Source organism: Strongylocentrotus purpuratus, unplaced genomic scaffold, assembly GCF_000002235.5.
Source record: "Strongylocentrotus purpuratus isolate Spur 01 unplaced genomic scaffold, Spur_5.0 spur5_scaffold_20, whole genome shotgun sequence".
NCBI lineage: Eukaryota > Metazoa > Echinodermata > Echinoidea > Camarodonta > Strongylocentrotidae > Strongylocentrotus > Strongylocentrotus purpuratus.
This window is the reverse complement of record NW_022145606.1, coordinates 13,259,950-13,273,161: the sequence shown is the minus strand read 5'-3', so window position 1 is coordinate 13,273,161 and position 13,212 is coordinate 13,259,950. Positions and strand designations below refer to the sequence as shown.

Genomic DNA, 13,212 nt, shown 5'->3' with positions numbered 1-13,212 from the left:
ACAGACCACCTTATTCGTCTTCGTGACGAATTAAATTTCTAGTTTTCTTAAATTCTTTTAAATGTCTCGTATATGCTGGTTCTTTTGACAGAACGATATCAATGGTCTTTCCACTAAGGCGGCAGCAGTGTTAACAAAAGACTCCCAGTGTGTATACTAATCATGTAAACCTAGAGGGTGGGCGGAGAGTAAACAGTTGTATGCTTACATATAACTTCACTGCCCTAAAAGAAACTCACATGTAGGAAGATCACAACATAATTATGTACTTAGACAAAAAGTCTACCCTGATATTCAGTGGGTTTTAGAGAGAAAAAAATTAGTGACAGTTTGAGCAATATCCAATTAAAGATACGAAAGTTATGAATTTTTGATGTTGACATTAGTTGAACACATATTTGTAACACTGTGATGTATCTTGTGAGCTCCTCTACAATTTTCTCAGTATGCCGGAAATTTGTTATAAACTTTCATATTCTAAGTTATTGATTACGGAATAGATTTGTTTCATACTGGGGTTGCAAGAAAAACTTATTTGTAATACAGGGTCAAAGAGTTGCCAATTTGTCTTTTATTGAACATATCTTCAAATATTAATAACTTTCATATTTTCAATCGGTTTTTGCTCAATCTTTCACTAACATGTTTCTCTTATTTTTCTGCTTCTACCAAACCAACTTAATATTGGGGTAGACTTCCGCCCCTTTAATACAATAGATACATGTTGTTAAGAGTTATTTCATTTAAGGAAGTTTTGAGGAAAAAATATTAGAAATGATTTACCTTACGATTATAACTAGAAGTGGAGCTTCATGGATGAGAAAAAGATGAAAGCACATGTAGTATAACATTGGGTAGATAATAATAATAATATACTAATTTTTAGATAAAACACAAAAGCTCATTTAAGGCTACATCCAATGGGAAGAAATAAGAAGGGAGAGTGATTCTTGCCTTTGTTTTGGACTCTGATGGCTTTGAGTGTCTGTCACATTCGCAATTGCAAGAAAAGAATTTTCATAATCCTTATGACTTGGGACCACCCCCTTCCCCCCCCCCCCCCCCCGAATTTTTTTAACAAAAATATACTACTGGCTGTTGTTTGGAAGAGGCATCAAAATGATACGTGTGTGATTGTTGCTTCATTTCAAAGAACGTCAACTACATGTACATGTATGTGCTGTGGGGCATTATATAACATGTGACACAAAATCACTCCAATTGATATTGTCACAAAATCAATCTCACATAGTGATTGTATCCACGGAATCAACCCGTGAGAGATTTTGTCCATGGAATCATTTCAAAGTATTCAAACTGCAAGTGATTTTGTCCACGGAATCAAACCAACGAGCGATTCTGTCGAATCTGTCCACTGTATCTATAACACCCGCGAATGATTGTGTCCACGGAATCAAGTCTGAATGATTGTGTCCACGGGCGCACTACTGACATGGATTTTCTCAAATACTGAAGTGATTATGTGAATTCTTGTATCCGAATTAAACAAGCCATTTCCAGATTAAGGATGCTTATGATCAGTTAGACATAAATATTTGAAACGCTTGAATTAATCTATAAGATAGGTTGAAGATTTCCTGATGCCGAATTGGTTTCATTGATATTAACCCAAACTTTAAACTATAGAATATCACAAATTATATCCTGCATTACAAATTTATTGGTTTTTGATTGGTTGAACACATCTTCACGTGGCCAGAAATATTCTAACAATTTTAAGGTTGCTCTGAGTACTATTTGGGAGTTGAAAATTCCCACCTCTTCCCTTTCTCCTCTTTCTCATTCCCACCTCTTCCATTTTCTGTATTGCTCTTATATGGTTGTGTGTGACTGAGTGTGTGCATATACATGGTCAATAACTGCTGTAGACAATGTTTGCTCTCTTTTTTCCTCTTCTAAAAATATATATACCCTGTAATTTGTATTTCTTTTGCAATTTAATTTGATATTGTGTTTTCTGATTTACTCATTTACCAAACACAAATTGCTTCTTAGAGAGGATCTGGCCTGTTATATATTTTGTATTTATGATTTGTAAAAGAAATTCATGCCAAATGAATTGAATTGAATTGGATTAAAAACCTTGCATGTGGAGATTCATTTGAAGTTTAGGTGTTGATAAGATGGACATTATTTTGTATCAATCATCAATTTCTGACCTTTCCCAAGTTTGATTGATTTTTAAAATTTGTCACAGAGTTTTCCGAAAGCCAATTTTAATAAACGCTTGGATATACCAAATGGTACCATAGAAAGAAACTTCCTGACTTTAGGGGTCTTGTGCACATGAAATCCAGAGTTATGAATACTTTAAACACATTAAATGTTAACTTAAGGTGTTAAATGGGTACCCGGTAGGATGCGACCGTCAATGTTGGTCAAACAGCTTGCCAGCGTCAAGTAACGCCCGGCTGGAATGCTCCCCAGGGAGTGGAGATTGTGCACACAATGTGTGCGGGCAAGCACTGAATCCAATTACCGGGGTAATAGTATATTTGTAAAGCGCTTAGAGACATTTGTATTAAGCGCTATATAAAAATTAAATATTATTATTATTATTATTATTATTTATTAATAGCAAACATATATGTCTGGGAAATATTAATTTCAGTGTTATTAGGAGTAGGACTTATCATGCAAACAAGTTGGAAGCCCTATAAAGAATATACAGTATATAGAATTTATAAAACAATCACTCTTACTATGTCATTATTTCCGGAGAAACTTTAGTATGTTCTCTAACTTCAAGAGACAAGAGTTGAATTTGAAAATAAAATCTATTCAATCATTTTTTGTGAAAATGACATGTTATCATGATATGCAATTAATGGAATTTGTATGATATATATAAGGATACAGTCAGAAATTAGAAAATAAAATGTATGCATGTATAGATGAGGTACTTAACTGTATTCATAATTAACGCAGGTCCAGACTATCAAGCTTGTCTATGTCAAGTGTCCCACACCAGCCTCATCACATCACCTAGCAGAAGCACTGTGTTCTATGCCGAACCTGACAGACCTGACACTTCAAATGTATCCCGATGAGGAGTTCTTTTTAACATTGAAAGCAAATGCATCATTCATACAGGTATGTATGAGATTGACATTGTTTTTTATCAATAGTCAATATCCAACCTTTTCCAAGTTTCATTGATATGAAAAATATGTCATATAGTTTTGTTAGAGCCAATTTAAATAAAGGCTTGAATTTACCAAACTGAACCATAGCAACAAACCTCCTGACAAGATTCTTGGGCAAATGAAATCCAGAGTTATGAATACCTTCAATACATTAATAACAAATGTATATTTATGCATACTATTATTTTCAGTATTAGTAGGAGTAGGACCTTTCAATGCAAACAGGTACTATAAAGAGTACATATAGAGTTGTTTTTTAATCACTCTTACTAAATCATCCTCTCCTTGGAAACTTTAGTGTGTTCTTTTTTCAATAGACAATAATTGAATATGAAAATAAATTCTATTCAATCGTCTTTGTTGTCATAAATACAGCTATGCAATTAATGGAATTTGAATGATATATAAGAATACAGTGAGAAATTGGAAAATAAAATGTATGCATGTATAGATGAGGTACTTAACTATATTCATAATTAACGTAGGTCCAGACTCTCAAGCTTTATGATGTCCAGTGTCCCACGCCAGTCGTGCATCATCACCTAGCAGAAGCACTGTGTTTTATGCCAAACCTGACTGACCTGACACTTGAAATGGATCTCAATGAGGAGTTCTTCTCTACATTGAAAGCAAATGCATCATCCATACAGGTATGTGTGTCCCAATGGAAATTTCATGGAGATCAAGGTTCATTGAAATAAAGAAAGAGCAGTAATGATTATATGGTGCACATGTAAACATATTTTTTTTTAAAACACCTTTTTTTAACGTCCATTCACTTGGTATATTGGTACAGTCATGAAACATATACCCCATTCACAGTGGTTTTGAAATTTGTAGCGGCGTTGTAGCGGAGCGGCGACACCGCCATAACACCGCTACAAATGCATTCACAGTAGAAAAGTTATCCCGCTGCAGCAGCGGGATAAATATCATGTACCCATTCACGCTGCAGCGGGTGATTTGTATTACCTCCGTAACAAACACGTGTATGCATGGCTCATGACCCGCGAGTGACCCCGATATGACCGGAAATACTTGCTTGAAATTGCGCGGTAAACATGTCAAGTTGCTTTTTGTATCCTCGATCATATTACTTTTTAAAAAACTAGCATTTTTATTGCTTCCAGTCAGAATATTTTAATTTTTTGAAGTGTGAAATATTTTTATTTGGATAATTATAATACCTACATAATAATAAAATCAATTTGAATCCACTGGTTACTTTATTTCTATTTCACTTTATGTTCCCCATTGCTGTAGAAAAGAGGTCAGTGATAGGTAAGTAAACAAATCACACGTGTTTGTCGCGGTGTTATAGCGGAGAGCCTTCACACTGAGTAAACACCGCGACAGCAGCGGGACTGTCCCGCTGCTGTAGCTAGGCGTCCCTAGCGATAGTTTGTGTCGGCGTTATCGCTAGGCGGTGTTATCCCGCGATAGTTTATAACGGGTCCGAGCCTTCACACTGAAGACAACACCGCGACAGCAGCGGGACAGTCCCGCTGCTGTCGCGGTGTTTGAGGCCACTGTGAATGGGGTAATAGAGTAAAAGCAAACTATACATGTACTGATTCAGTTGAAATCCAAGTGTGTATACGATTGACATGTTTTTGATAGATTGTCAATATCCGACCTTTTCCAAGTTTGATTGATATGAAAAATATGTCAATATAGTTTTTTAAGACGCAATTTTAATAAAGGCTTGAATTTACCAAACTAAACTTTAGTAAGAAACCTTCTGACTTTAGGATCTTGTGCACATGAAATCCAGACTTATGAATACCTTTAATACATTAATTAACAAATGTATATTTATGCGTATTATTATTTTCAGTATTAGTAGGAGTAGGACCTTTCAATGCAAACAGGTTGGAAGTCCTATAAAGAGTACATATAGAGTTTTTATTTAAATCACTCTTACTAAATCATCGTCTCCTTGGAAACGTTAGTGTGTTCTTTTTTCAATAGGCAATAATTGAATATGAAAAGAAAATCTATTTAATAATTTTTGCTGAGAATGTTTTTTTATGAATACCGGTACAACTATGCAATGATTGGAATTTGTATGAAATGTAAAAATATAGGGAGAAATTGTAAATTCAATGTTTGCATGTGTAGATGAGTTACTTAACCATATTCATCATGAACGCAGGTCAAGACTCTCAACCTTAATGATGTCAAGTGTCCCACGCCAGCCTCGTATCATCACCTAGTAGAAGCATTGTGTGCTATGCCAAACCTGACTGACCTGACACTTGGAAAGTTTTGCAATGAGGAGTTCTGCTCTTCATTGAAAGCAAATGCATCATCCATACAGGTATGTGTGTCCTAATGTAAATGTCATGGAGAGGATCGCTGAAAGAAAGAAAGAGTAGTAACGATTATATGATGCACATGTATACATGTTTTTTTTTTCTAAACACCTTTTTTAACGGCCATTCACTTGGTATATTGGTACAGCCATGAAACATAGAGGAAAAGCAAACTATACATGTACTGATTCAGTTGAAATCCAAGTGTGTATAAGATTGACGTTGTTTTGATCGATAGTCAATATCCCATTTCCAAGTTTGATTGATATGAAAAATATGTCATATAGCTTATTACAGCCAATTTTAATAAAGGTTTGAATTTACAAAACTGAACCATAGCAAGAAACCTCATGACTTGTGCACATGAAATCCAGACTTATGAATACATTAAATACATTAATAGCAAATACATATTTATGCGTATTATTAGTTTCAGTGCAAGTAGGAGTAGGGGTCGTCAATGCAAGCAGGTTGGAAGCCCTATAAAGAATAGATATCAAATTTAAAAAACATCACTTTTACTAAATCATCCTCTCCATGGAGTCTTTAGACAATAATTGAATATGGAAAGAAATCTATTTAATAATTTTTGCTGAGAATATTATTTTGAATACAACTATGTAATGAATGGAATTTGTATGAAATGTAAGAATTTAGTGAGAAATTTGTCAATAAAATGTATGCATGTATACATAAGTTACTTAACTATGTTCATCATGAACGTAGGTCCAGACTCTCAACCTTGAAGAATTCCGGTGTCTCACACCAGCCTCATCACAGCACCTAGCAGAAGCACTGTGTTATATGCCAAACCTGACTAACCTGAGACTTGTAATGTTTCACAATGAGGAGTTTTTCTCTACATTGAAAGCAAATGCATCATCCATACAGGTGTGTGTGTGTCCTAATGTAAATGCCATGGAGATGTTCACTGAAAGAAAGAAAGAGCAGTAATGATTATATGGTGCACATGTACAGGTGTATACCTGTTTTTTTTCTCCAAAAACCTTATTTTAATGGCTGTTCACTTGGTATGTTGGTACAGTCATGAAACATAGAGTAAAAGCAAACTATACATTTACTGATCCAGTTGAAATCCAAGTGTGTATACGATTGACTTTTTTTTTAAATCGATAGTCAATATCCAACCTTTTCCAAGTTTGATTGATATGGAAAATATGTCATATAGTTTTATTACAGCCAATTTTAATAAAGGCTTCAATTAACCAAACTTAACCATAGCAACAAACCTCCTGACAAGGGTCTTGGGCAAATGAAATTTAGAGTTATGAATACCTTCAATACTTTAATAGCAGATGTATATAAATACATATTATAAATTTCAGTATAAGTAGGAGTAGGACCTTTCAATGCAAACAGGTTGGAAGTCCTATAAAGAGAACATATAATTTTTTTTTAAATCACTCTTTCTAAATCATCCTCTCCTTGGAATTTTTAGTGTGTTCTTTTTTCAATAGAAAATAATTGAATATGAAAAGAAAATCTATTTAATAATTTTTGCTGAGAATGTTTTTTTATGAATACCGGTACAACTATGCAATGATTGGAATTTGTATGAAATGTAAAAATATAGGGAGAAATTGTAAATTCAATGTTTGCATGTGTAGATGAGTTACTTAACCATATTCATCATGAACGCAGGTCAAGACTCTCAACCTTAATGATGTCAAGTGTCCCACGCCAGCCTCGTATCATCACCTAGTAGAAGCATTGTGTGCTATGCCAAACCTGACTGACCTGACACTTGGAAAGTTTTGCAATGAGGAGTTCTGCTCTTCATTGAAAGCAAATGCATCATCCATACAGGTATGTGTGTCCTAATGTAAATGTCATGGAGAGGATCGCTGAAAGAAAGAAAGAGTAGTAACGATTATATGATGCACATGTATACATGTTTTTTTTTCTAAACACCTTTTTTAACGGCCATTCACTTGGTATATTGGTACAGCCATGAAACATAGAGGAAAAGCAAACTATACATGTACTGATTCAGTTGAAATCCAAGTGTGTATAAGATTGACGTTGTTTTGATCGATAGTCAATATCCCATTTCCAAGTTTGATTGATATGAAAAATATGTCATATAGCTTATTACAGCCAATTTTAATAAAGGTTTGAATTTACAAAACTGAACCATAGCAAGAAACCTCATGACTTGTGCACATGAAATCCAGACTTATGAATACATTAAATACATTAATAGCAAATACATATTTATGCGTATTATTAGTTTCAGTGCAAGTAGGAGTAGGGGTCTTCAATGCAAGCAGGTTGGAAGCCCTATAAAGAATAGATATCAAATTTAAAAAACATCACTTTTACTAAATCATCCTCTCCATGGAGTCTTTAGACAATAATTGAATATGGAAAGAAATCTATTTAATAATTTTTGCTGAGAATATTATTTTGAATACAACTATGTAATGAATGGAATTTGTATGAAATGTAAGAATTTAGTGAGAAATTTGTCAATAAAATGTATGCATGTATACATAAGTTACTTAACTATGTTCATCATGAACGTAGGTCCAGACTCTCAACCTTGAAGAATTCCGGTGTCTCACACCAGCCTCATCACAGCACCTAGCAGAAGCACTGTGTTATATGCCAAACCTGACTAACCTGAGACTTGTAATGTTTCACAATGAGGAGTTTTTCTCTACATTGAAAGCAAATGCATCATCCATACAGGTGTGTGTGTGTCCTAATGTAAATGCCATGGAGATGTTCACTGAAAGAAAGAAAGAGCAGTAATGATTATATGGTGCACATGTACAGGTGTATACCTGTTTTTTTTCTCCAAAAACCTTATTTTAATGGCTGTTCACTTGGTATGTTGGTACAGTCATGAAACATAGAGTAAAAGCAAACTATACATTTACTGATCCAGTTGAAATCCAAGTGTGTATACGATTGACTTTTTTTTAAAATCGATAGTCAATATCCAACCTTTTCCAAGTTTGATTGATATGGAAAATATGTCATATAGTTTTATTACAGCCAATTTTAATAAAGGCTTCAATTAACCAAACTTAACCATAGCAACAAACCTCCTGACAAGGGTCTTGGGCAAATGAAATTTAGAGTTATGAATACCTTCAATACTTTAATAGCAGATGTATATAAATACATATTATAAATTTCAGTATAAGTAGGAGTAGGACCTTTCAATGCAAACAGGTTGGAAGTCCTATAAAGAGAACATATAATTTTTTTTTAAATCACTCTTTCTAAATCATCCTCTCCTTGGAATTTTTAGTGTGTTCTTTTTTCAATAGAAAATAATTGAATATGAAAAGAAAATCTATTTAATAATTTTTGCTGAGAATGTTTTTGATGAATACAACTATGTAATGATTGGAATTTGTATGAAATGTAAAAATATAGTGAGAAATTTGTAAATTAAATGTGTGCATGTATAGATGAGTTACTTAACTATGTTAATCATGAACGTAGGTCCAGACTCTCAAGCTTTATGATGCCCAGTGTCCCACGCCAGCCGCGCATCATCATCATCTAGCAGAAGCACTGTGTTGTATGCCAAACCTGACTGACCTGACACTTCATATGGATCTCAATGAGGAGTTCTACTTTTCATTGAAAGCAAATGCATCATCCATACAGGTATGTGTTTCCCAATGGCAATGTCATGGAGATCGAGGTTCATCGAAAGAAAGAAAGAGCAGTAATGATTATATGAGGCACATGTATATATATGTTTTTTTCTCTATAAATACCCTTTTCTAAAGGCCATTTTCTTGGTTTATTGATACAGTCATGAAACATGGAATAAAAGAAAACTATACATGTACTGATTCAGTTGAAATCCAAGTGTGTGTGGGATTGACATTGTTTTGATCAATAATCAATATCCAACCTTTTCCAAGTTTGATTGATATGGAAAATATGTCATATAGTTTTGTTAGATCCAATTTTGATGAAGGCTTGAATTTACCAAACTGAACCATAGCAACGAACCTCCTGACTTAGGGGTTGTGTGCACATACACTCCAGAGTTATGAATACATTAAATACATTAATATCAAATACATATTTATGCGTATTATTAGTTTCAGTGTTAGTAGGAGTAGGACTTATCGATGCAAACAGGTTGGGAGCCCTACGAGCCCTACACAAAATACATATAGAATTCTTCTGTGTTCCGTAGTTGTTCTCTGATCCCTAATATAGTATGATAAAAAGTATGAAGAGGTGTCATAACAGGTAGTTTTGTATGCCTCCGCTAAAAAGTAGCTGGAGGCATTATTTTTTCTGGTTGTCGGTCCGTACGTCTGTCCGTACGTCCCGTTCTCGTGATCACGTTATCTCAAGAACCAATTGATGGATTACCACTAAACTTGGGTCATGTATGTAACTTGCAGAGCTAATGAATGGAATAGATTTGGGGGTCACGAGGTCAAAGGTCACAGGGCCCATTATGTATGCAAAAATAGCTCGTGATCACATTATCTCAAGAACCGATTGATGTACTACCGCCAAACTTGGGTCATGTATGTATCTTGCAGAGCTGATTATTGATTAGATTTTGGGGTCACGAAGTCAAAGTTAAAAGGTCACAGGGCCTATTATGTATACGGTACGCAAAACTATCTTGTGAATGCATTGTCAATACTGACGGATGGATTACTATCAATCTCGGGATATATATGCATCTTGCAAAGTTCAAAGGGTCATACATGTATATGACTAATAGCTTGTAATCACTATATTCTGAGAACCTGTTAATTGATTACAATTAAACTTGAATTTAAAAAATTGCTTCTGGTTTGGTTTGTGAAATCGCTCTATGTCGGAGGCATCATTTTCGACTGCGTGCAGTCGAAGTTCCATCTAGTTTATACTTGATTTCAGTATCATAATTAAATTACTACTGCTATAGTGAATACTACTACCAGTACTACAACAGCTAAACTACTACTATGATTAATATTACAGGATGTCATGAAATTGCAGTATGTATTGGATCCATTTATATTTGAAATTTCTTTTTAATGTCTTGTGCATGATTTTTCTTATTGTAGCTTTTTCAAAGTCTCCATGCTTCTTTTGATTATGAGATGTTACTGTAGCTCTTGGGTGCATAGTCCCCAAGAAAAAAGATTATAAGCCAGATTTAAATAGAACCACTTACTTCTAACTGATACAAGGTTGACAAGTAATTTTGTTGTTATATGTTATAGGGTTGTTTTCCTCAGATTAGGAAGGGAAACTTCAGGTTCAATGGAGTTGCTCAAGATGACTTGAACTCATTTCTTCACACCCTCTCATGTATGCCAAGGTAAGTACAGTAGGCCTATATGTGATTTTAAAAGAAATTTAGAAATTTAACAGCATGTAGACTTTTCATGAGTAGTGTGATGCAGGAACAATATAAAGAGCCTCTAATGGAATACTAAGAAAAGATGCAATGCTGATATATAACCCCATCAGGGAGCATGCACTAAAGTGAAACTGTGTACCTTAAAATAATGTAAGATTTCTTGTCTGAAAACACAAAATATTCACTAACCGCTTTATTGAACAAATTCCTTACTGTATAGTGCTTTTAACCTAATAAATTTGTAGATTTGTGTGTGTTCTTGATATTTTTTTTACAATGTAGTCTCTTTTTTTTCTTCTTCTTCATTCACTGATCAAATTGTTTCTTGAGACTGGAACTTTCAATAATATCAAAATTAGTTGATTTCTTATTTTTAATCTTTCAAACATATAATAAGATAAGTCTCTCTCCTTTACAGCTTACTTGACTCAGACGGCTCAAGTGAATTGGATGGCTCGGCCAACTCGGGCAACTCAAATGACTCAGACGGCTCAATTGACTCGGACGCCCCAGCCAACTCAGGCAACTCCAATGACTCGGACGGCTCAAGTGACTCAGATGCCCCGGCCAACTCAGGCAACTCAAATGCCTCGGACGGCTCAAGTGACTCAGATGCCCCGGCCAACTCAGGCAACTCAAATGACTCGGACGGCTCAAGTGACTCAGATGCCCCGGCCAACTCAGGCAACTCAAATGCCTCGGACAACTCGGCCGACTGTGGCAACTCAAATAACTTGGATTGCTCGGCTGACATGGCTAACATCAGTGTTACCACTGATGTACACTCTTCAAGAAGGGCATTGCCACCATCAGACCACCCTCAACACCAACCCATGGGTGATGTACACTCTTCAAGAAGGGCATTACCACCATCATACCACCCTCAACACCAACCCATGGGTGATGTACACTCTCCAAGAAGGACATTACCACCATCAGACCATCCTCAACACCAACCCATGGGGGATGTACACTATCCAAGATGGACATTACCACCATCATACCACCCTCAACACCAACCCATGGGTGATGTACACTCTTCAAGAAGGGCATTGCCACCATCAGACCACCCTCAACACCAACCTATGGATGATGTACACTCTTCAAGAATGACAATACCTTCATCAGACCACCCTCAACAGCATGTTGGCAATACATCAGATGATGTATGGCAATTCTCTCAGACACACAGAGAAGGTAGCAGTAGTCAGAACAGGCCTTACAAGAGGAAAGCTCCTTCTACTCAGTCAAGAGTTCCACAGGATGATCCTGAAATTCCAGAGAAGCAATCAAAGTATGTAGTCTAGTTGCTATGGTATCGATAGAGTAAGACAGTGTCCCAGTGGTAACACTTCATCTTGACTTTGTGTATGTATGATTCAGGGCTTCACACTAACTTCTTTTTTAGAAAAGAGGTTCAGATTTAACTTTTTACACTCTGTATGCATGAGTCCTAAGAAAAAACTTCAAAATCTGAGGGTCTGGACCTAGAGTTTTGGCTGTCCATGTGTCCCGGCTAGCCTGTTGATTTTAAGTCCTGGGGAGTGTTTCACAAAGATCCTAAGTAGAACTTAACACTAAGTTGGACTTAAAAAGTATGGACAGCCATTGGAGCCTTAAAATGAAATATATTCAAAAGCAAAAATTGGAGTATTTTAGACTTTTCATCAATTCCACATCAAGAACATGAAATCTCCTATGATAATAGAAAATATGAATGATTTGAATCAACATTTTATGCCTTCTAAAAAAAAAATTACAAAATGTTTTCAAGGATTCTAATGGCTTCCCATAAATTTTAAGTCCAACTTAGAGATAAGTTCAACTTAGGATCTTTGTGAAACACCCCCCTGGTCTAATAGCAAGAAATTTGTGGTAAAAATGGGTAATTTGGGGAATATTTGTAAACATTTGAATATTATTGAAATGGCTGTGTTCTTCTTTTTCACCTTGATGAGTACAGTCCACTATCTGGTGTTAGTGTATGAGTTTTACGAGAAAGAGAACATGATATTGTCACAATGTTTGAATACCTGTGAAAGGCCCATGTAGAAAGTGATACAAAAATTGGATACGTTTTGTGAACGTGTACTCAATAAGCCCAAAACAGAGTTGCATCAAGGGCCCATTGTGTACCTGTTTTATGCAGAAAAGGGTCTCGTTCTGTAGTAAATTTTTTTGAAAATACTCTAAATAGGGGGTCATTTTTGTACTCGGCTATGATAATGCATGTTGCATGTGTATAGAGGGTGACAACACCAGGGACTAGTAGTTATAATGATAATAATAGTGGCTTCTGATATAGTGCACACCCCGTTGAGCCATGACACTCCTGGCGCTCAAACATTATTACCCTGGTCCTAGGGGG

At 35.4% G+C, this 13,212-nt stretch overlaps 1 protein-coding gene across 1 annotated transcript; it reads left to right on the top strand.

The window, feature by feature from the left end:
* The first annotated feature begins 2,957 nt into the window (after window positions 1-2,957).
* On the top strand, window positions 2,958-12,304 carry LOC105440295. Its single transcript, XM_030992798.1, has 7 exons — window positions 2,958-3,114; window positions 3,653-3,817; window positions 5,323-5,487; window positions 7,145-7,309; window positions 8,960-9,127; window positions 10,705-10,802; window positions 11,263-12,304. The coding sequence occupies exons 1-7, from the start codon at window positions 3,028-3,030 to the stop codon at window positions 12,149-12,151; spliced, it is 1,737 nt and encodes a 578-aa protein (XP_030848658.1). The 5' UTR covers window positions 2,958-3,027; the 3' UTR covers window positions 12,152-12,304.
* Window positions 12,305-13,212: the final 908 nt, after the last annotated feature.

Excerpts from the sequence above, each read along its gene's own strand:
- LOC105440295 (XM_030992798.1), top strand. The coding sequence starts at position 3,028 with ATGCCGAACCTGACAGACCTGACACTTCAAATGTATCCCGATGAGGAG. Across the intron at positions 3,818-5,322 it reads CAAATGCATCATCCATACAG|GTCAAGACTCTCAACCTTAA; the intron begins GTATGTGTGTCC and ends TCATGAACGCAG. Across the intron at positions 5,488-7,144 it reads CAAATGCATCATCCATACAG|GTCAAGACTCTCAACCTTAA; the intron begins GTATGTGTGTCC and ends TCATGAACGCAG.